Genomic DNA, 24,126 nt, shown 5'->3' with positions numbered 1-24,126 from the left:
AAAAAGTTTGGAAGCATGTCAGTGAGTATATTGAAGTGTTGATTAAAATCAATCAGTGGTTGAGCATCAACCCATGAACCAGGAGGTCACAGTTAGATTTCTAATCTGGGCACATGCTCAGGTTGCTGGCTCAGTCCCCTGTAGGGGGCGTGCAGGAGGCAGCCAATTGATGATTCTCATTGTTGATGTTTCTATCTCTCCCTTTCTCTCTGAAATCAATAATATATTTTTAAAAAATAGTTGGTTAGAAAATGTCAGTATCAGACTTTCTCATGCTCTTCCACAACTAAGTCAAAACAGTTGTCAAAGGTAAGTTCTTCATTGTACTCAGAGCTGTACTAGTCAAATGTCATGCAGTTGAAAGTAAATAGATGTCACTCTTCAATTCTAGGAAGTCCTCATTCTTGTCAGAGAAAGAAGAATAAAAATAGGAAGGGAGGGAATGGTGCTGTAAAGGAAATATCTCTGGGCTCACCTGTTTTTCTGTTAAGCTTCTTGATACTTTTTGTAATGTTGCTGTCATTCATTGTATTTGCAGACCTACAGTCCAGCTCAGCTGCCAGTAGTGCTGGTGGTGCTGGAGGCAGCGGCAGTGGAGGTGGCACCAGTGGAGGAGGGGGAGGAACAGGAGGAGCCCAAAGCCCCGCTGGGCCTGGAGGGATATCCCAGCACCTGACCTACACATCTTACATCCTCAAGCAAACGCCTCAGGTCTGCTCATTATGACTGGTGTCTTTTAAATCATTCTGTTATTTAATAACTGCTTTTAGCTATACTGGATTTTCCAATACAGCTCTGGGATCAGGAGTCAAAAACTGACATTTTACCTGTGTTGTAAATCTATATTATCCTATATAATAAAAGGCTGATAAGTAAATTGTCCCCTCGGGAGTTCCACTGATCAGGAGTTCGACTGCTCACTATGACGTGCGCTGACCACCAGGGGGCAGCGCAGAACGAAGGAAGGCCCCAGCCCGTAACTGGCAGTTGAAGGAAGGAAGGCCCCAATTGGCCGTGATTGCTGGCCAGGCCTAGGGACCTTACCTATGCACGAATTTCATGCACCAGGCCCTTAGTTTGTTATAAATGTTACAAATCTATATTTTGTTTTGAGAGAAGAGGGAGTAGAGATTCAGAAAGACTTAAGTAACTTATTCAAGGCTTCTCTGCTAAGCCAGTGCAGGCTTTGGATTTAAACCCAGATCTTTCTGACACAAAGAAAGATTTTCACTCTGCTAATGCTTCCCAAATCCATGAGGTAATAAACAGTCTTAATGTGCAGTTCAAAATGTTCTCTCAGAAAGGAGTAACCAAAGAGATGCTATCAGACTGTGGTATTTGGAGTTAGGCTGGATTCAAGATGAGGACCGGGTTTCTGCCTTCTTCCCCTTGTCACAAAGTCTTGGCTCTCCTCTAAGGAAAGTGGTGGTATTTTAATTCCAGACATATTTTTGAGAGGGATGGGTAGTAATCATTCTGAATGATTAAATCCAGCTTTCAGGACTAGATTACATGAGTTTCCCACACCTGCTCTGTAACTACTGTGCACAGTTTGAGAATTAGGATAACTGTTGGTAGTGACACCGAGCACTATTCTTTTCAGTTATTTTGGCTGAGTTGCAGAATAAGGAAGCATTGTAGCTTGTAACATGGAACCTTGTGATTTAAAGGATCAGAGGAAGTTATTTGAATTTAACAAGTTACTAATTCGGTCTTTATTTTTTCTAACTTAGGGCACATTTTTAGTTGGCCAGCCATCACCCCAGACATCTGGAAAACAGCTGACTACTGGGTCAGTGGTCCAAGGTACACTGGGAGTCAGCACATCTTCTGCTCAAGGACAACAAACATTGAAAGTTATCTCTGGACAAAAAACCACTTTGTTTACCCAGGTAAATACACACACGTACACACACACACACACACACACAAATACATGGTGATTGTGGCATTTATTTACAAATTTACACCTTATTCTTTCCACAAAGAAATTAAGGTTACATGAGAAAATGAGCAATAAAGTAGTATAGAAAAAATAAGAATAAAATCTTGAGATTTGGGAAAACATATGTAGAATAAGAAGATAAAGCTTGAGTTATTTAGATCTACAAATAGTAATGTCCTATATAGTTAATAAAATTTGCCAAACCAGAGCAAGAAGCATTATCGGTCATAACATTTACACTATTTGTGAGAGAAAAAAACTAACCACATAATATTTCCTAGAAGAAACAAACATTTTCTTGTCATTTCATTCTAATATTTCTCTGGAGGGACTTCATGCAGGAGATGCTAAATACTGAGAGATGATTTCAGCTACACTGTACACACAGGAAGTGAACGCTACAGGGACTTTAGTGCACGTTTCCATGGCACTTTTTAATATAAGCCAAAAAGATCATCACTCTTTTTAATTTTAGTCATTTTTGTGACTGTGAAATGATACTCAGGGTGTAAGACTCTAATGCAAATTGTGCTGTGGCTGCTGCTCCTGGATTCTAACCATGGCTCCTTCAGTTATTAGCTGTGTGACCCTGGTAGTCATTGAAATGATCTCTCATCTTTAAAGTGGGACTAAAATCTACCCTATAAAGTTTATGAAAAGATTAAATGATATAAGATAAGTAAATGACATATGTAATGACATAGTATGCCCACAGAGACTGAAAAATGGTATGATTTGTAGGATGCATTAATCTGGGGCACAAAGCAATCATTTAGACCAGGGGTCAGCAAATTATACCCAAAGCTTCCTATTTTTATAAATAACGTTTTATTCGGACATAGCCACACCCATTTAATGCTATAGAAGTAGAGTTGAGGAGTTGCAACAGAGATCTTATGGCCTGACATGCTCACTCATGCTGTTGCTGAGCCTTGTTTTAAACTGTTAAAAGTATAAGTTGTTGAATGATTCTCCAGGACTAAATGCTAATCCTGTACTAGCCTAAAGAACCATTAATTTGCCCATTTAAATCTGGCCCTCTCAGTTCAATTTTCATGTTTAAAGATTATATTTAAGAGCACTTTGGACTCAATTATTTTAATAACAAATGGCCTGGTGTCTCTGAAGACACTGCTGCCAAGTAGTAGCTTGCAATTGCATTCATTTTCTTGTTCTATATTAGGGGTAAAGGAACATTTGTAGGTACAAGGTCATAAACTTGAGAATTTGCACAAACACTTCCCATAGTTTTCATCAGCAAGAGTTTCTTGGACATGCTCTAATTCTGCAGGCATCTGTAAGTAAGGAATGAATTGTGCCTTTTAACCAGGGCAATATTATTACTTCAACCCATTTTGTTTTTGCAGGCAGCCCCTGGGGGACAGGCCTCTCTAATGAAAATATCTGATGGTACATTGAAGTCTGTGCCAGCCACCTCACAACTCTCAAAGCCTGGAACCACCATGCTGAGAGTAGCAGGAGGGGTTATCACAACTGCCACTTCGCCAGCTGTGGCCCTCTCAGCAAATGGTCCTGCACAACAGGTGAGAATTAGCATGAACATACAAAATCATAATGAAACATAAAAGCACTAAAAACCCAAGATACTCAGAAGGCACACAAGTGGGCCATATTACTCTTTTTAAAAATGGAAATGTAATTTACATTTCCTAAAATTCACCATTTTTAAGTGTACAATTTAGTGGTTTAGATTATGTCCCTAAGTTGTGCAACCATTGCCATCTAATTCTAAGAACATTTTTTTTCCATCCTGAAAAATAATGCTCTGTACCCAGTAGCAATCGACAGACATTTGTGTTGTGTCTACCTTTTAACTACAATGTATAATGCTGCCATAAACGTTTTGTACACGTTTTTGTATAATATATTTTCATTTCTCTTGGCTGTATACCTAGGAAAGGAATTGCTAGATCATCTAGTAACTATGTTTAAGTTTTTAAGGAACTGCCAAACTTTTCCAAGCGGCTGCACCATTTTAGATTTCATCAGCAATGTATGAGGATTCCAGTTTTTCCACATCCTTGCTGACACTTGTTCGTACTCATTTTTTAAAATTATAGCCAGTCTAGTGGGTGTGAACTGTGGTTTTAGTTTGCATTCATTGTGGTTTTAATTTGCATCTCCCTGTAGCTACTGATATTGAGTATCTTGTGGGGTTTTTGTGTTGTTGTTGTTTTTTAAGATTTGTGTACCTTTAGAAAAATGTCTATTCAGATCCTTTGCCCATTATTTAATTGAGTTATTTATTATCTTTTCCTTATTGATTTAGATATACAATGTGGCAGATCCATAAAATTGAATATGATTCAGCTATAAATAGGAATGAAATCTTTTATAAATGTGGTCACCCTGTGATACCGCCTCATTTAAAAAATTTCCTGGCCCATGAAATCTAGAAATGTAGGAACCACCAAACTAGAGAAGCAGTCTTTCTAAATGGCATTACATTTAATAAGTAGGCAATAATAGCTAGTAGATAATATTTATTGAGTATGCTGCATGGCCGTCACTATTCTCCATAAGTTACTGCTTTCTTTTGTATTTCTGTTATACCTGGCCCTGCGGATGAGCAGTCAGAAGGAACAGCTCCCAGTTCATCATCCACTGTAGGTTCCATAATGAAAACTGCTGGGCAGCAGCAAGTGTGTGTGAGCCAGGCCACCATGGGAACCTGCAAGGCTGCTGCTCCCTCTGTCATCAGTGCCACATCCCTGGTGTCCACACCTAACCCCATCTCCGGGAAGGCTACAGTGTCAGGTCAGTTGTGTCATAATGATATTATTTCTCCCTTCCTTCTTTGGCTATCATATTTTTGGAAGGTCTTAAACAATATTTTTATAATTTAATCCTCTCCCAAGGATATTTTTTTATTGATTTTAGTGAGAGGTGGGGAGAGAGAGAGAGAGAAACATGGATTGGTTGCCTCCTGAACATACCTCAGCCGGGGACAAACCTGCAAACTGGGTGTTTGCCCTCACTGGGAATTAAACCAGCAACCTTTCAGTGCACTGGACAACGCTCAACCATCTGAGCCACACTGATTTTTTTATTGTATTCACTAGAGGCCCGATGCACAAAACTCATGCAAGAGTAGGCCTTCCTTCCCCCAGCTGCCAGCACCAGCTTCCCTCTGGCACCCGGGACCCGGGCTTCCCTCGCAGCCCGGCTTCATCCGGAAGGTTATCCGGGAGGACGTCCGTTCTAGTTAGCATATTACGCTTTTATTATTATAGATTTGTTTGTTTATTTTTGTTAATCCTCACCCAAGGATATTTTTCCAATTTTTTTTTTTTTAAAGGGAGAGGGAAAGACGGAGAGAAACATCGATTTGAGAGAAACACATCAATTGGTGGCCTCCTGCACAAGCCATGACCAGGGCCTGGGCCAGAGAGGGGCCTGCAACCAATGTACATGCCTTGACAGAATTGAACCTGGGACCCTTTGGTCCGCAGGCCCATACTTTATCCACTGAGCCAAACCAGCTAGGGGCGCACTGATTTTTAAGTAAATAATTTAATGATTTTTAAATGCCATAATAAAATCTTAGCCATCTGGAGCTTTATTGTGTATTTTAGCTGCTTTCATAGTGTAATTTTGTTACCAAGTACCAATTTTTTTTAAATCAGTTTTAAATGGAACTCATAAAATATCATACATCTCTTTGCTTTTACAAACAAAACATATAAATTAGCTTTGCTGACTCTTTAACATTAGTTATTGTGTTGGGTAGTATTAGGGTGACATGCTTGAGGTCTGACAAGATGAATGATATATTTTTGACACTGAAGGGCACCAGAAAAGTGTGCCTTTTGCTCTGTTGGGTAACATAGCACATACATCTGGGAGCCTTATTTCAAATAACTTGCATATGCACAGGTTGCGGGGGTGTGTAGGAGGGGGTTGATGGATGTTTCTCTCTCATCGATGTTTCTGTAATCTCTATCCCTTTCCCTTCCTCTCTCTTTAAAAAACAAAACAAAACAAAACTTGCTTCAGTTTCCTGATAATAATACCTGCCTCATAAAGTTGAGAGGATTGAATGAGTTAATTTATTAATGCATGTCTGGCATGTAGTAGCTAGTCCTATATAATAAAAGGGTAATATGCAAATAGACTGGTCACTATGATGTGCACTGACCACCAGGGGGGGCAGACGTTCAATGCAAGAGCTGCCCCCTGGTGGTCTGTGCGCTCCCACAGGGGAAGCACCACTGAGCCACAAGCTCTGCAGCAGCACTAAGGACGGCTTGCTTCCGTCAGTCAGAATCCTCCGAGGGCTCCCGGACTGCAAAAGGGTACAGGCCAGGGTGAGGAACCCCCCACCCCCCACATGCACAAATGTCATGCACCTGGCCTCTAGTATATAAATAATTGCTGCTATTATCATTTTCAGTGTCAGCATTGTTGTTAATCTACATTTCCTTATCCACAATTCTAAAATTCAAAAGCTGTGAAAACCAAAGGTTTGTTTTTTACTTTCATAACTAATTTTAGGGTGAAATTTAACCTCCATTGATAGGCTATTTATACTACTTAATATGGATATTTGTATTTTGCTGAAGAAATATTAATGTATTTTATTGCATTGTGCTGTCCTAGATGCCAGGGGCTGATGTAGTTTGCAGCATTGTCTCAGACTTGAGAGAGATCAGTTTTGTTTTTTTCTACAGTCTAATCCAGATGCTTTTCTAAAATACTATAAAAATGTCACAGCAATGTCAAACTGTTATAAAAGTTTCTGAACACTCTTAATTTCCATAGTAATATAACAGATTAATGTCTTATTGTAGATTGATAACAGTGTACCAATTGGCACTGATAAACAGAAAAAACTGAGTATCACTTAATCATGCATAAACGCACACACACACCTTAATCCCTTTGGATAAAAGATTGAGGATATTGTTGTTCTTATTATAATCATTGTCATCACTACATTCTGTACATGACTCTAAACCAGGGGTCGGCAAACTTTTTGACTCGAGGGCCACAATGGGTTCTTAAACTGGACTGGAGGGCCGGAACAAAAGCATGGATGGAGTGTTTGTGTGAACTAATATAAATTCAAAGTAAACATCATTACATAAAAGGGTGCGGTCTTTTTTTTTTTTTTTTTTTTTTTTTTTTTAGTTTTATTCATTTCAAATAGGCCGGATCCGGCCCGCGGGCCGTAGTTTGCCCACGGCTGCTCTAAACCAAGCCCCATGTCTTGTTTGCTTTGGGGTCGTTAGAGGAGACCAGAAGATTAAGGCTAATCTGTTTTTCCATGACTTCCACCTTGCAGTTGAAAGTGATCAAGTTCTATCTAATATAAGGAGTGCTCTGCTGTACTAACTGTTTGGAGGCACGTGTCAGAACCAGAGCAGATACTATAAGAATTGAATGCCCTCCCCTTTTCTAAGTTTTTAGCATGCAGTAAATGAAGTCTCCCTGCCTTTATGTTCTAGTTTCATAAGATGCTGTGATGAAACTTTCTGAATAATATTTTCATAACAGAATCAAAGTATTTCCTACTGACCAGTAACTTTTTAATTACAGTTTGTGTGCATTATAAACTAGTTTGAACAGATCAGTCACCAGTGGGACTGGAGCAGAGTGGGCAAGGGAAAGAGCACCAGAGATGAAGTCAGGGTGATGGGGCCAAATCACTAGGGCCTCTGTAGCTCATTCTAAGAACTTTGATTTTTACTCCAAGGGAAGCCACTGATGGGTTTTAAGCTAAAGGGTAACATGATCTGCCTTATCTTTTAACAGGATCACTGCCTGCAGCCTTTAGACTAAACTATGGGGCCCAAAGTGGAAGCAGGGAACGGACCAAGAAGTAGGCACTAAGAAAGAAAAGTCAATGATGTAAAAGGGAAACCCGGCAACATTAGACTAAAAGGAGTTCCAGAAAGAAAAGAGAAAATAGTGGGAAGGAAATGATCCGAAAAATGAAACAATTTAGCCCAGAATTGAAGGGCACGAACTTCCAGGTTCAAAAGTCACAATGAATGAAAGATGGCTCACGTCAAGGCACAATTTGTTCATGAAATCACACCAGGGACAAAGAGAAGATTTTTTTATATATATATATAAGAATGTGAAGACATTTTTTTTTTTAATTGCTTTTTTACAGAGAGGAAGGGAGAGAGATAGAGAGTTAGAAACATCGATCAGCTGCCTCCTGCACATCTCCTACTGGGGATGTGCCCGCAACCCAGGTACATGCCCTTGTCCGGAATCGAACCTGGGACCTTTCAGTCCGCAGGCCGACGCTCTATCCACCGAGCCAAACCGGTTTTGGCCAAAGAGAAGATCTTAAGAGCTGTCAGACAAAGAAAAGTTCAGAAATTACATATCATTGGCTTTTCACCGGCAATGCCGGAATCTAGAATACAGCTTTTCAAAATTCTAGGGGGAAAGTACTTACAGTTTAGAATTCTGTAGTCAGCCCAAACAGTACTGAGTGTGAGGGTTGCCAGTGTATGTCCTATGAACCCTGTCTCAAGACATGACTAAAATACAAGTTTTATCAGAGTGAGGAGTTGTAGACCAAAATAGAGGAAGAGAACAGAATCCAACATGGAAGGCAAAGGGGACTCCAGAGTAACGGTGGAGGATATCCCCAGGATGAGAGCTTTGCCACAGGCCTAGAAAGCAACATCCAAATTGGAGCAGATCAGCGAGCTCCAGGAAGGACATCTCTTATAAAATGGAACTGTAAATTATTTAGATTTGACTATGTGGAGAACTGTATTAAAGGGTGGTTTGCAGCAATCTTGAAGAAGTGAAGACTTAGATGTTAAAAGAGAATTAAACAAATGAGAAGGAGGAAATTATTAAGCCCAGAAAATAAAATGGAATCAGTATCGTGGTATTCTTTGCATCGATAGAGAATAATATTTGAGTATTAAGAAAGGGTATAAGTACCTTAATGTGCTTAAGTCTTAATAGTCAGTATGTAACATCAAAATGAATCAAGACCTACAATATACACATTCTTTTAAGAAATACTGAAATAAATATTAAAAGAAACGACCAAAAGGGTTAAAAGTGGGTGCTACTGCCCTGGCTGGTTTGGCTCAGTGGATAGAGCATCGGCCTGCGGACTGAAGGGTCCTGGGTTCAATTCCAGTCAAGGCCACGTGCCCCGGTTGCGGGCTCGATCCCCATTGGGGGACGTGCAGCAGGCAGCCGATCAATGAATCTCTCATCATTGATGTTTCTTTCTCTCCCTCTTCCTTCCTCTCTGAAATCAATAAAAAATATATTGGAAAAAAAAAAGTGGATGCTGCCCTAACCGATTTGGCTCAGTGGATAGAGTGTCGGCCTGTGGACTGAAAGGTCCCAGATTCGATTCTGGTCAAGGGCATGTACCTTGGTTGCGGGCACATCCCCAGCAGGAGGCAGCTGATTGATGCTTCTCTCTCATCAATGTATCTAACTCTCTATCCCTCTCCCTTCCTCTCTGTAAAAAAATCAATAAAAAAATATATATATGTATATATATTTTTTAAGTGTATGCTACTGATGAACTAGACAATGCTAGGGAGGTAGAGCAAATGACTATTTTTAGTTATAAGCGTGTTATCACTTTTTATTTTCAACTGATAAGCATGTAATATTTTAATAAAAAAGAATTTAAAAAACATGAAAATAGCCTGGCTGGTGTTGCTCAGTGGTTGAGCATCAACACAAGTACCAGGAGGTCATGGTTCGATTCCTGGTCAGAGCACATGCCTGGGTTGTAGATCAATCCCTTCCTCTCTCTGAAATAAAAATGTGTTTTTTTATAAAATGGAAATATCAGGTCATTGTTTTACTCTCCGGTGGCATGTCTCAAGAAGTACTTATAACGATTGGTTTAACATTCATCTAATGCAAAAAAAGGTTTTCTTTTTTTATTTAAGGCTTTCTTCTAGAAAGTACTTCAGGTATTCCTTTCCTTAAAGCAACTGCTTTCCGCTTGCTAAAGTATCTTTAGCTGCTGATGCTGTTCCTTTTTTTTTAAATTAAATCTTTATTGTTCAGATTATTACAGTTGTTCCTCTTTTTTCCCCCCATAACTTCCCTCCACCCGGTTCCCACCCCACTCTCTGTCCTTCCCCTCCCCGCACTGTCCTCATCCATAGGTGCACAATTTTTGTCCAGTCTCTTCCCGCATCACCCACACCCCTTCCCCCCCAAGAATAGTCAGTCCACTCCCTTTCTATGACCCTGATTCTATTATAATCACCAGTTTATTCTGTTCATCAGATTATTTATTCACTTAATTTTTAGATTCACTTGTTGATAGATGTGTATTTGTTGTTCATAATTTGTATCTTTACCTTTTTCTTCTTCTTCTTCTTAAAGGATACCTTTCAGCATTTCATATAATACTGGTTTGGTGGTGATGAACTCCTTTAGCTTTTTCTTACCAGTGAAGCTCTTTATCTGACCTTCAATTCTGAATGATAACTTTGCTGGGTAAAGTAATCTTGGTTGTAGGTTCTTGCTATTCATCACTTTGAATATTTCTTGCCACTTCCTTCTGGCCTGCATAGTTTCTGTTGAGAAATCAGCGGACAGTCGTATGGGTACTCCCTTGTAGGTAACTGACTTTCTTTCTGTTGCTGCTTTTAAGATTCTCTCTTTGTCTTTTGCTCTTGGCATTTTAATTATGATGTGTCTTGGTGTGGTCCTCTTTGGATTCCTTTTGTTTGGGGTTCTCTGTGCTTCCTGAACTTGTAAGTCTATTTCTTTGACCAGGTAGGGGAAGTTTTCTGTCATTATTTCTTCAAATAGGTTTTCAATATCTTGCTCTCTCTCTTCTTCTGGCACCCCTATAATTTGGATGTTGGTACACTTGAAGCTGTCCCAGAGGCTCCTTACACTATCTTCGTATTTTTGGATTCTTTTTTCTTTTTGTTTTTCTGGTTGGGTGTTTTTTGCTTCTTTGTATTTCAAATCTTTGACTTGATTCTTGGGATCCTCTAGTCTGCTGTTGGAACTCTGTATAATATTCTTTGTTTCAGTCAGTGTATGCTTAATTTCTAGTTGGTCCTTTTTCATAACCTCAAGGGTCTCACTAGATTTCTTGAGGGTCTCACTAAATTTATCAGCGGCTTATAGAAAATTCTTGAAAAACCTTATAAGTCTGGTTTTGAACTCTATATCCAGTAGTTTGCTTTCCTCCATTTCTGTCATTTGTGACCTGTTTCTTTGTCTCCGCATTTTTTATGCTTCCCTGTGTTGATAGAGTGGCTTTCTGTGTTAGGTGTCCTATAGGGCCCAGTGGCTCAGCCTCCCCAATTACCTGAGGTGGACACTCTTGGTGAACCCCTTCGTGGGCTTTGTGCACAGTCTTGTTGTAGTTAAGCCTTGATTGTTGTAGGTATCACTGGGAGGAATTGACCTCCAGGCCAATTGGCTATGAGAATCAGCTGTGTCTACAGTGGGAGAACTTCTGTGCTGGAGATACCCTTCTGGGGCAAGACTTGCTTCAGCGGGGCTTTAGTGCTCACTGAGTCTGCCCCCTGAATATGTCCCTTATGGATCTGAGGAGTTGTAATCTGGATGGTCCCACTCTGACCATAGGGTACACTGGCTGGTGGAACTCTAAGGAGGTACTAATTTAGCCTCTGCCTGAGGCTACCCAGCAGGAGCTATGGAGAGATCTGCAGATTCCTCTTCTTTGTTTGGGGTTTGGAGATGCCCAGATGAGGCCCAGCTGTGAAGCAATGCAAGCTGCTGTGGGGCCTTGGGCCTTCTTTTGGAAGTTGTGGGCCTCTCTGACCCAGCTGCAGTTTGTTAGGTAATTTTCAGATTGTAGAGGGCCAGGCCTTTGATATGCAAAAGCCTCTGCGCACAGCTTGGGTGGGGCGGGGTCTCAGGGGATCAACAGGGTGGAGCAAGCAGCTATGGTTGCTCCTCAGTCCTACCCTAAGAGGCTCCCCGGGTCTCAGCGTTCCGGTAATCGCTGCAAGCACCTCTGAGAGAAAGCCGCCCTCGAGTTCCGACCAATGCCAGACAGTCCAGTTTCTCCCCGTATGAGTCTGGGTCCCCAGAGACTCACCCGGAACTGGAGTTCAGAGCAGTTGGGAGCTTGAGACTCCCTCCCGATTGAAAAAGACAACCGTGTTCTCAGTTGCCAGCCCTTTCCACATGTGCCTCCGTACCTCTGCACTTTACTTCCGCACCTCCTCTGAGTCTCAGTGTGCTTTTCTCTTTCCTTCTAGTTGTAGAATTTCCACTCAGCCAGCCTTCCTGTGGTTCTGGATGATGTCTGTTTTGTCTTTTAGTTGTATTTTTGAAGTAGTTGTGCGAGGCAGCAATTTCCGGTGTTTACCTATGCCGCCATTTTGGTTTCTCTGCTGATGCTGTTTTAAGTAATGACATTATAGCAGGGGTTTGTGTTGTACCTGTTGTGCTCTCTCACAGCAACGCCCTTTGTATTTTACTGGCCCTCTGAATGCCTAGCACAGTTCTGTAGTGGAAATGGGAATGTGGAAACAACCTTTAAAGGAAAGTGGGGGAGGATGACCCTTTCTAAAATTCCAAGTTGAGAATCTCTGGTGTTTGACAAATAGAGGCTGCACAGAGATAGGCGCTTGTAAGGGACAGCGAGTAGACAGAGTGAGGTATTAACACACAGGGATGGTATGAGGGGATGCAGGTCAGTTGGGACCAGATGAAAATGGACTCTGAATGCTTTGAAACTAATTTTGGAAACTTTCTATAGGCAGTCAGGAGTCAGAGGAGATTTTTAATGGCAGAAAAATGGCAGTTATCTAAATCAAAATATAAATTTTATATACAGATTTGTACGTATTACAGCTATATACAAAATAAATTGTCATAGAAAACAAGCATGAAAAAGAACTCTCAAAATGTTCAATACTGGTTGTCTCTGTAGTAGAACTTTAGGTGACTTTTTCTTTTCTATTCTGCTTTTCCAAAAATTTCTGTATTTGTGATTGTGAGGCAAAAATAAATCATTATCATCACACCATTGTTTCATTGTGAAATCTGTCACATCCATGGCCTCATGCTTCAGCTCTTTGTTTATTGAAAGGGTGAGTGTCCTAAGAACTTCCTCTTGTGAGAAAATATAAATGCTCACGAGGGCAGGAACTTCAAGGAAGCATCTGATCTTCAGCTTGGCCCTATCTTCCAACTTATTTTAGGATTGCTAAAGATTCACTCCAGTCAATCCAATCCCCAGCAGGCGGTCCTGACCATCCCCAGCCAGCTCAAACCACTCAGTGTAAATACATCTGGAGGTGTGCAGACTATACTGATGCCCGTGAATAAAGGTAAGTCCTTCAGCAGGGCTGTCCTACTGTGGTTGTCTGCAGGTCTGTCGTGGGGGAAGTCCATGTTCTGTCAGGTGGTGACTGCTCCCCCTTGCACAGCCTGCCTTTGGCTATCACCTTCTCCCTGGCACCTTGAGCTCTAGAACAGCAGCGCCAACCGTTTGGACCTCTCGGACCACCAGTGATCCGTGGACCACCGATTGGCGACTGCTATTTTAGAGCACCAACTCTAGGGCTGACCGTACAACCCAGGGGGCCTGTGGCTTCTAATAGCTGCCCATTTCTAAAGTTGAATAGAGGAGGAGCACTATAAGCATTTATGAGACTTCATAAATGGATTTTTATTTTCTTAATGACAAATCCCCATTTTCACAGTTGATGGATATGATTCAGTTACCCTAGTACTAATAGTAAATAGCCTGCCTTGTCAAAATCACTATTAAAAAGGACCTTCATTTCAGTTGCACTGTGATTGTCTTGTGCTGTTAGTCTAAATTGGGCTCTCATCTGTTAGATCGTCCTCATTATACAATACTTCCTTTATTATATCCTCCCCTGCCCTTTCTTGCCTTTAGTGGTCCAGTCGTTTTCTGCCAACAAATCACCTACCATCCTGCCGGTAGCCGCCCCCACTGCAGTTGTCCCCAGCTCTGCTCCAGCAGCTGTTACAAAAGGTATGTAGTTTCTCACAGTATATCTGCCCTCAGGTTTTATGCAAGACATTAATGAGTCCCTTGGGTCTACAACCCAAATATTTTTCAGCATCTGTGGATCAGCCACCTCAAAAATGCTTACTGTTTACATATAGACTTGACATTGAGGGAAGCATAGAGATGTAGCATCATTTCTGCCCTTCAAGAACGTGTAATCATGTTGAAGAGAGTTGACTGAGATAGTAAGTAATGAGTGATAAATGCAGGATAAATGGATTCTGGAATGTTTCAGTCTAGGACAGGGGTGGGCAACCTTTTTGTGAGTGTGTGCCAAAACCAGCAAAATCTCTGACTCAAAATTCTTCTGCGTGCCAACCCTAATTTTTTCGAGAACATATTACACCTACTTGATATCTCTTAAGGTGTACGTATGTGAAGAACCTTGAAGAAATAATAAAATTCATTTGAGCGACAAAAACACAGTATATGATGATGAAAAATACATTTATTTTTTAATGTATACATGACACTGATAGTCCAACAGAAAACAATTTATGACTCCGTTTGATATTATCAGTGGGACTTTCGCTGCTGCATCACTGATGACAGAGATTTTAAATCAGGTTTATATTTCGTGACCTTCAGAGATATGCACGAGCTACTTTCATCCGCCAGGCTACTCCTATTACGAGACTTAACAAAATTCATCACTGAGAACAAAGCGTATATGGATGAAACCAAAACACTGGTCGGATCTAGGAAGGCAGGGAGAGTTAAGGCAGAGGCATAGAAATTGCTCTTCCCCTCTCGTCAATCCATGTCTATGGTCTTTAAGATAACTTGTTATGTAAAATTATTTATCTAAGATGCACCTACACTGAATTTATCTGAAAAATAAAAACGTCGATATTAAGAAAAAAATTGTAAATGTAAGATTATAAGAGAGAGTTTCGCGTGCCAGCAAAAGTTACTGGCGTGCCATGTTTGGCACGTGTGCCAGGGGTTGCCCACCCCTGGTCTAGGATGTCTGATCAGGGTTGGTGGGTGTGGAGGGGGATAGGACTTTGTATGGACATGGATTGTCACCTGGATTTTAAAAGAGTGAAGACTTTGTAGCTGTGGAGAGTCAGGAGCATGCCAGACTAAGGGGACAGTTGAGACAGACCCACAAGACCAAAGCTAACAGTTCTTCCCTTGTCTGCTGACTGTGATGACAGGCGCCATCTCAGGCCCCCACCGTGTCCCTACCACAGCTGCTGCGGCACTTCCCTCACTGGGTTTCCACGAAGGGCTTTTGTTTCTGCCTGCACGTGTCCTTCCATCATTGCTCCCTAACAGCTCTCTCTTTGTTACTCTTCCCTTGTAGTGAAGACTGAACCAGAAACTCCTGGGCCAAGCTGCCTCACTCAGGAGGGTCAGACAGCAGTGAAAACAGAAGAGAGTTCTGAGCTGGGGAACTATGCTATTAAGTAATTATTTCCGTCCTTGCTAAGAGAGTTGTGCTCTGGATGTTTTCCTGAAACATTTAAAAAACCATGCCTGGGACAGTTGAGTGTGTGTAGAGTTGTGGGTGTGTATTACTAAGCCCCTTGCCGGGTGGAGACCTGTCCGTGTGATGATCAAGTATTGATGCACAGCTCCCGAGTCTCCATTTTACACGTTGATGGGCCTGAGGCATCACCTTACCTGTTGTCTCCGGAGCCTCAGGTGGAATTACAGACCTCCCTCCAGCGCTTGCCAGCATGTATATACTTTGCACATGATGTAATTACTCAGGTGTGTACACATTTTTTGTCCAAGTACCCACGTACTTGCCTAAATAGCTGCCTTTTCATGGGCCATACGCACTCATTGCTTCTAAAAACACTTCATGCCCTGGCCGGTGTTGGTCAGTGGTTGGAGCATCAGCCCATGCACCAAAGAGTTGATTCTGTGTCAAGGGCACGTACCTGGGTTTGGCAGGTTTGGTCCCTGGCCCTGGTTGGGGCATGTGGGGGAAGAGGCAACCAATCGATGTGTATCTCACATTGATGTTTCTCTTCCCTCTCTCCCCCCCCACCCCCAAAATCAATGAAAAAAATATCCTCAGGTGAGGATTAACAAACAGACCAAAAAAACTTCATATGATTTTCCAGTTTCCAAATTTGTGCCCATCTCTGACCATATATTTTGATGTATCTCAGACTGCTGGGGACAGTAGAAAATTAGCCGTTTTCACACGATAGTAGACAGCTTTTGAACTGGAATAACACTAAGACAGGCATTTTTATTACAGGATTTATTGCTCTAATGGCAGTCACCATGCAGAAAGGTTCTGTGGCTATTTACAAATATAAGTAAAATAATGTCTACTATTTGCATAATTTGCCATTCCTGGGGTCTCATCTGTTTATTTAATCTGATGTTTTCTTTGTAAGTATAGAATGATCTCCTTTTATAGAGACTGGTGTCTATGGAAGGAAAGACTGCCTGTATAATTAGTTTAAGTTTTAACTCCCTCAGAAAGGGGGAATAAGTATATAAATTTATGTGTATATATGGCTAGAAACTGTTATATGCATTTACAACCTCAATTTTCTTTTCTCCTTCTCAGGATAGACCATTTAGAGACTATCCAGCAACTCTTAACGGCAGTAGTAAAGAAGATCCCATTAATCACTGCAAAAAGTAAGACACTTATACTAAATATATGGGTGCATTTTTTAAAAGCTGTGAACTACTTGGGATATTGAGTCAACTTAATCACTTGTACTGTAATTCATACTGCAGTGGTTATCTTAGAGGTTTGGCTACAGCTATAGCTCATTTACAGGGTTTTAGAATTCATAGTATCTTGGTCAACTAGTTAGTCTTTTACTGTCTTTAGTGTTTGACCTGCAAGAGGAATTTTTCACATTTTTTGTATATAAATCATTAATGTGTTATGTATATCATTAAAGCTGCATTCGTTTTTAATATTTATTTATAAGGAAAGAAATTAACATTTGCCTACAATGTGCCAGACTCTGCAGGCTCATTGCATTTACTGTCTTATTTAATCAGTCTCTTGTGGGCTGTCATCTCTGTTTACAGATGAGAAAATCAAGGGTAGTAAAATTAAGTAACTGCAGAGGGTCACTAGCTGTGGTTGGTGAAGTTGGCTACAGCCCCAGTTCTGTTTGACTCCAAGGCCTCTCATCCTCCCTCCTCCACTCACTGTCGCTGCGAAATGCATGATTGTCTGCCCTGTTGCTGCCGTTGTTGGCCAGACTGAAGCTGGCTTCTCAGCACAGGTGTTCTGACAGTAGCAGCCTCTTCTGAGGGCAGGCTGCCTGTGATACTTGGGCAAGATCACCCTGAACATTTAGAGGGAAGGGATGGAGCACATGAGCGTACTATATTCATGCAAGTGTGAGAATGGTAGGCCGAGTACAGACTGCCCTGCTCATTTTACTCCCAACGGTAATAACAAAGGAAGTATCTTTTTTCCGTGGTTGAAGTTTAAGGGGTCATTTTGAGGCAGTTCAAAGAATACTTTCAATAACATGTTCCTAGCCCAGCAGAAAAAATCACTCAAAAATCTTTTTTTAAAAATTTAGATACAAATGCCTCAGGGTATTAGAGCTGGAAGGCAGTTCAGAACCGTCTCTCCCAGCAGTCTCGTCCTCCAGATGAGAATACTGGAGCCCAGAGAGGTGACGCCAGGTCCCCGCCCACGAAGTTAAGGGCACGGCCAGAGCCAGGTCTCGGGTCGTCTGGCTCCTGGAGGAGTTTTATTTCCACTTATTTTAATAGCTTCAGCCAGTGGATTACCTTTCTCTACCAAAGAAGGGTGCTGTTTTGAATGCGCACAAAGGAGATGCCTTCTCTTAAGGAGAAGCATCTGAACTTGCCCGGTAAGGAACATACTTCAATGAGGAAGTCTAAAGAAACTTTGGGACATGCTTCCAACAAATAAGGCTTGAATTAAATCATGGTTTTATTCAGAGTTTGCTGGATCTGTGCCTTCTAGGTGAAGATGCCAGCTGTTTTTCTGCCAAGTCTGTGCAGCAGTATTATGGCTGGAACATCGGAAAGAGGAGAGCCGCCGAGGTAACCCATGTCTACCGTGTGCATTCTGCCCGCTTCCACAAGGCTTGTCTTATGGACCAGCGATAAAATGTGAAGCCTATTTTGTTAATATTTGGTGATAGAATCTTTTCCTCAGTTACATAGCTCGTTCTTCAAGACTTGTAGCTAGCCTTTGGAAGGTCCATTTTCTTTTTTTGCATTGGTAAACACTTTTACAAAATTCTTTAATGAATTTCAGTATATTAAAATTCAGTCAAGTGTTTATTGAGTACCTCCAGTGCCAGACAGTGGGGTTATGAGGAAACAGGGTGTACAGAGGCATGCTTGGGAGCTATGAGAAGGTCACTGCAAAGGGTTTGGGGGAGGTTGGAGGAGAGGAAGTGGGAGATAATAGGTTGAGACCAGGTGAAACGCCTTGTAGGCCAACTTACACTGAGGAGAGCCATTTTATTTTATAAGCACTAGGTAAAAGTTCTTTCCCCCTTTTTTTAAATTGAGGATTAACACAGATTGTTTTCTTTAGAAAAAAATGATTCTAACAAGTTAGCAGGGTGATTTACAATTGGGTGATTTGTTTGAACACTACTAAGTTGAAGAATTTGGTTATGATTCAAAAAAAATTTTTTTTAAGTGGCAAAGAGCAATGACAATGCGAAAGGTCTTACAAGAAATACTGGAGAAGAACCCCAGATTTCACCACCTGACACCCCTGAAAACCAAACACATTGCTCACTGGTGTCGCTGCCACGGCTACACCCCACCTGATCCCGAGAGCCTGAGGAGCGACGGAGACTCCATTGAGGACGTGCTGACGCAGATCGACAGCGAGCCAGGTCAGCCTTCAGGGGAGCAGCCTGAGGCCTGTCCCCTTGGCACACGCTCATCTCTTCCAACCCCTGCAGTTTACTCAGGACTCCACGAGCTACCGTGGAGAACAGGAGCCTTTGCTCACTTCTGACCCTGTGACTCTGCCCTCCCTTAACACAGCCCCTGTAGAATTATTTATGCCCAAGTGCCGTGTCCCACCAGCAGTGTTGTCCCAGGTCATACAATAGGCACACTGTGTGTTCAGGAGTCTCCTCCTCAGCACCATTTCTTCTTGGAAGACTGTGCTAATCCACCTCCTTTCTTCCAGGCAGAAGTGACCTCTTCCTTTGTGACCTTATAACCCTCCTAGACGGGTCCGATCTCCCTGAATCTGGGGACACTGCCTTATCTGTCACTTCATCTGCGGACTTGGCTAGGAAATGTACCACCCAGCGTTGGGAGGACGTATAGACATAAACAACTAACAGTGTTGCAGATAAAATGAATTGTTTTATGATAAAAACATAAGCAGCTGTGTTGTGGGGTGAGGGATCAGTGCCTAAAAGATATATTGGGAGAATATTTTGAGTTTCACCTTAAAGAGTAAGAAAGGTTGCCTGACTGGTGTGGCTCAGCAGTTGAGTGTCAACCTATGAACCAGGAGGTCAGTTTATTCCCGGTCAGGGCACATGCCCGATCCCCAGTGGGGGGCATGCAGGAGGCAGCCAATCAATGATTCTCTTTCATCATTGATGTTTCTATCTCTCTCTCCCTCTCTGAAATCAATAAAAAAATTATATATATATGTATATATATATATAATTTTTTTTAAAGAATAGGAAGGGTTGTTTTCTCCTCCAAACCCCATTTCTGTAGAAAAACAGAAGTTCTGCCTCCCCGTCTGAGGAAACCTGGAGCACAGGGAGGGTGGGGAGGGTCCTTTAAGACTTAGTGCAAGTCTCATTTCCCCCACGGAGCTTTCCCAAGACCCCAATGCAGGACGACCTCTCCCTGCCCTGATCTCCAGCAGCACTTAATACAGAGCCTAGGGGTTTGTCATATTTATGCAGCTAAGCTCTGGAGAGCAGAGACCACGTTGGTTACTTCTGTGCTTCACTGGTAGTAAATGTAAGGCATGATGCTCCACACATAATGGGATCCCCGTTAATATGACTGATGAATTGTGGGCGCCCAGTCAGTAAAGCAGAAGTAGCCAGGAGCAAGGTGCTCCTCCTCCATCCCATGGCTGGTCTGACCCGCTCGTCCAGAGAGTGAGGGGGTGCGCTAGACCAGCGGTCGCCAACCTTTCGACCTCACAGACCACCAGAGGTCCACGGACCACCGGTTGGCGACTGCTGCACGGGAACATGCCTAGAGCCCCTGCCGGCTTGAAGTGCTAATGCTCTTTGTTAGGTTTTGTGTAAATCAGCTTATGAAAGACTGGGTGTGAGCTGTACCTAAAATGATAGCGGCACTTCTCTCTGAGCAGTGAGAACATGGGTGATTTTCATTTTCTTCACTGCACATTTCTAAATTTTCCACATTTAAAAATGTGAAAAAAATTAGTCATTAATATTTGAGGGATGGGGAGATGGTCTAGTTTTGGGTGGTATGAGTCAGAATTATGTACTGGCTGTGTCGTCTCAGGTGGCAGTGCTATCAACATACACCTAGCAGGGTGCCTTCTGCTTGTCTACCTCATGAGTTACTAGTTCTCATAATTACAGAGCCATCGCATTTTAGGGCCAGACGCTCAGTTCCCTTGATACTTACTCCTCTTCTCTGGGTCTCAGGCCCTTGGTCTTACCCAAGTGGCAAGTCCTTTTCTTTGGTCACCACAGCTGTTCTGAGACTGATCACCTCTCCTTTAGAGTGCCCATCGTCATTCTCCTCTGCCGACAACCTGTGCCGGAAGCTAGAGGACCTCCAGCAGTTTCAGAAGAGAGAGCCGGAGAACGAGGAGGAGGTGGACGTCCTCAACCTCTCAGAGCCATTGCAGATAAACGTCAAAAAAGAACAGGAGGAGAAGCAGGAAGAAATGAAATTCTACCTGCCACCAACACCAGGGGCTGAGTTTATTGGCGACATCACACAGAAGGTAGGGGCTGCGGCTTGTGTGACGCTAGATCACAAACCAGATGCGAGATGCCCGGACGTTCACCTGATAAACTCGGGCTGTGTTTCCCTTGGGCAAGAAGTTAATTACACGTGAAAAGGGTGCTTGCTGAGCGTGGAATTAAAGCAAAGGCAGTAGATTTTGTTATTTTCCATCTCCTTTTTTCTCATTTGCCTCAGTAGAAACACCTTTCTCTCGTGAGGAGGCATATCATAATCTTTCCAAGTCAGGCTTCAGAGGGTGAGCTTCCCCTTGCATTTCCATAGCCCCCGGTGCCCTGTCTGCGGTGCAGATGCGCCTGATGGCACAGGAGAGCAGCTGTCCCCTTTGAGAGCTCAGCAGCTGTCCAGCATCTGCACCTACAGTTACTCAGGACCCACAGGGAAAGGCAGTGTGTGTTGTCATTTGCAGGAGGAAGTGAAAAACGCAGCCAGGCACTATTTCCAAGTATATCTACACCACCTTTTGCAAACAGCGCCTTAGTCTGAGTCCAGACTTTCCAGTGTTTTGATCCCACTGTCGGGATTCATGGCAAATCCTGATCACGGTCTCCCATGAAGAGGATGTGGGGGTAAATGTGGGGTTATAATAGCATTTTAACCATCACTTAGAATCGTGAGAAATAGGATATCTTTTCCAGCTGGACATCTCCTTGGGTATCAGAGAAATGTGCTTTGTTTAAAGAGGCTGTTCTCATGTGCAGATAGGAGCTAATGCTTCCTTTGGCTCTTCCAGATTGGGGTCACCCTGCAGCCCGTGGCGCTTCACAGGAACGTGTATGCGTCGGTGGTGGAGGACATGATTCTAAAGGTGGGTGCCTGCTGGCAGCAGAGCGCCAGCCAGGTGGGGCAGGCTGGACGGGTGGCAAGCTGTTGAGGGTAAGGGACAAGGACAAACAGAACAGAGATGACAAGGTTTTCTTTCGTGTTTTGTTGTTGTAAATCCTCACGCAAGAATATTTTTCCATTGGTTTTTAGAGAGAATGGAAGGGATGGGGAGAGACAGAAAAAGAAACATTGATGTGAGACACACATCGATTGGTTGCCTCCCATATGCACCCTGGCCTGGGGCTGGGGATCGACCTGCCACTGAGGTACGAGGTACATGCCGGTGACTGGAATCAAACCTGGGACCCTTCAATCTATAGGCCAACTGAACCAAACCGGCGAGGCCCACAAGTTTTAAGATTTCTCACCGTATTCAGGCTTAAAGTTTTCTCTTTTTTGTCTTCAGACTTTGAAGTGAAGTATGGTTCTTCTAAGTGTAAACCTATCTCCAGTAAGAGTTGCTTTCCTGACGTCACTGTGATATTTTTAGTGTTACTTCGAGTGCTTTTTAAGGAGTTGGAGGTGAGAGTCGGTGCTCTCTCTGCTTGAGGAGGTGACAAAGGCAGTGCCTTGGGTTTCCTGCACAGATCACAACACAGCAGAGAAGTAGCCCTTCTCCAGCCCAGCCCGGGTTCAGCTGTTCCTTTCCTGGTGTCCTTCCCGCAGCAGAGGGTGCCACGTAACCCTCCCCTTGTTTCCTTTAAAACAACTCCTGATTGAGAATCACCCCGTTCCACTTGGCGTCGTGGCTTCTGTCGTTGTGGCCTACTCTGTGGTCTGTTATTCCCACTTTTAATTTTTCCTTGAGGACTTCTGACCCTTAGGCACAGTTGTTTCCAAGGCGTAGGGTACGGGCTGGGGTCAGATCTAGCCCTTCTTGCCAGAGCAGGTGGCCGTTGCGAGAGTAACAGCGTGTTCTGTTGCAGGCTACAGAGCAGCTGGTGAGTGACATCCTGAGGCAGGCGCTGGCGGTCGGATACCAGGCAGCATCCCACCACAGGTACCGCTCTCCCTGCGCCCATGGTGTCAGGCCTGCAGATACTTCCTGACCGTTCAGTTGCTCAGTAAGATGTTTTCTACTTAAGTCAGTCCAGGAGGAGATGGAGGTGTCCGTGCCTGGAACATTCTCAGAGGCAGACAGACTCCAGGTTCTAGTTGGTTATTTTGAGAAAATCTGTTGGTGGTGGAAGCTCAGATTTGCCCAGAGTCTGCATCTACCCAGTCACGGCTCTGTGGATACCGTTCAGTAGGGCTGTGCTATGCTCCAGGGTTGGACAATTACCAGCTCTTTGCAATTAAAGATGGTAACAGTGTCCATTATATGTCAGATGTTGGGGCCAGGCATCCATATATTACCTGATTTTTTTTTTTCATTGCAAAGCCCATAGTCCCCTTTTGGAAATTGGGAAACCTGGCTTTGTAAGGTGATCTTCCCTGGCTTTACCAACACATCCATGATAAACCTAGAGGCAGACCCAGAGCTTCCTGGCTGCGAAGCCCACTCACAGGCTCCCCACTAGCTTGCTGCCGCTCTCATTATCATTGATTGGGACACTGAGTTTTGTTCTTTTCCTGGGCCCTGACAGAATGGTAGCCAGGCCCTTGTTCCACATCCTGGCATTCCTTTCAGAGGAAACAAATATTTTATCTCATTGTGATAAAGTTGTAAGAGTGACTGCGGACAGACGTAAAGAGGCCTGTCAGAGGACGAGGTCAGACTTCACAGGAATGTGGCATCGGGCACAGAGGCGTTCTGGTGGTCCACTTTCTGTCCACTTGAAGTCCAGGAGCGGGCTGAGTGCCTTCTGGGCCCCTTCCCGCCACCTGGACTGATTGTGGAGATGCGGGGACTGGTGCTTTTGATGAGAACATTTGGCATCACATGTGGCCCAGCAGGACTCCAGCTACCATCTTCCCAGGAGACAGGCACTGAGGCCCAGAGCCGGGTACTTTGACTCAGCTCTCAGTCTGCAAAGACTGAGCCACAGAATACCATTGTTCTGCACTGCACGTGGCATCCTTTTTCTCAGTCCTCAGCATCTGTTTCTTAATCATTCAACCAGCTTTTTGAAGTCCATCTCATACCTGTGGCTGGGAAGTCAGATTTAAGCCCTAAATAGGGCTGAATAAAGTGGGTAGGCCAAGTCTTCACCAAAGTTTTAAAAAATTAATAGGAAAGAAGAGAGAGAATGCCCCCCGGCCACTCCCCAAGTGGCCCTAAGCCCGTGGTCGGCAGACTGCGGCTCGTGAGCCACATGCGGCTCTTTGGCCCCTTGAGTGTGGCTCTTCCTAAGCCTTAGGAGTACCCTAATTAAGTTAATAACAATGTACCTACCTATATAGTTTAAGTTTAAAAAATTTGGCTCTCAAAAGAAATTTCAATCGTTGTACTGTTGATATTTGGCTCTGTTGACTAATGAGTTTGCCG

At 43.1% G+C, this 24,126-nt stretch overlaps 1 protein-coding gene across 20 annotated transcripts in view; it reads left to right on the top strand.

Annotated features, from left to right (window-relative positions):
- The window catches only part of YEATS2 (YEATS domain containing 2), a 92,389-nt gene that overhangs the window by 66,378 nt on the left and 1,885 nt on the right, over positions 1-24,126 (top strand). For 12 of the 20 annotated variants that reach the window (XM_036348175.1, XM_036348171.1, XM_036348177.1 and 9 more), the window contains 13 exons: positions 539-711; positions 1,734-1,892; positions 3,313-3,489; positions 4,540-4,723; positions 13,117-13,245; positions 13,821-13,919; positions 15,265-15,367; positions 16,492-16,565; positions 17,890-17,969; positions 18,580-18,781; positions 20,549-20,853; positions 21,607-21,681; positions 22,625-22,698. In XM_036348175.1, the coding sequence (XP_036204068.1) occupies positions 539-711; positions 1,734-1,892; positions 3,313-3,489; positions 4,540-4,723; positions 13,117-13,245; positions 13,821-13,919; positions 15,265-15,367; positions 16,492-16,565; positions 17,890-17,969; positions 18,580-18,781; positions 20,549-20,853; positions 21,607-21,681; positions 22,625-22,698 (1,834 nt within the window). Of the gene's footprint in view, positions 1-538; positions 712-1,733; positions 1,893-3,312; positions 3,490-4,539; positions 4,724-13,116; positions 13,246-13,820; positions 13,920-15,264; positions 15,368-16,491; positions 16,566-17,864; positions 17,970-18,579; positions 18,782-20,548; positions 20,854-21,606; positions 21,682-22,624; positions 22,699-24,126 lie in introns of those variants that run through there. The other 8 variants (XM_036348174.1, XM_036348173.1, XM_036348172.1 and 5 more) reach the window with 7 other exon arrangements.

Source organism: Myotis myotis, unplaced genomic scaffold (genome assembly GCF_014108235.1).
Source record: "Myotis myotis isolate mMyoMyo1 unplaced genomic scaffold, mMyoMyo1.p scaffold_m19_p_2, whole genome shotgun sequence".
Classification (NCBI taxonomy): domain Eukaryota; kingdom Metazoa; phylum Chordata; class Mammalia; order Chiroptera; family Vespertilionidae; genus Myotis; species Myotis myotis.
Note: the sequence above shows the minus strand (reverse complement) of the source record. Positions and strands in the feature narration are given on the sequence as shown.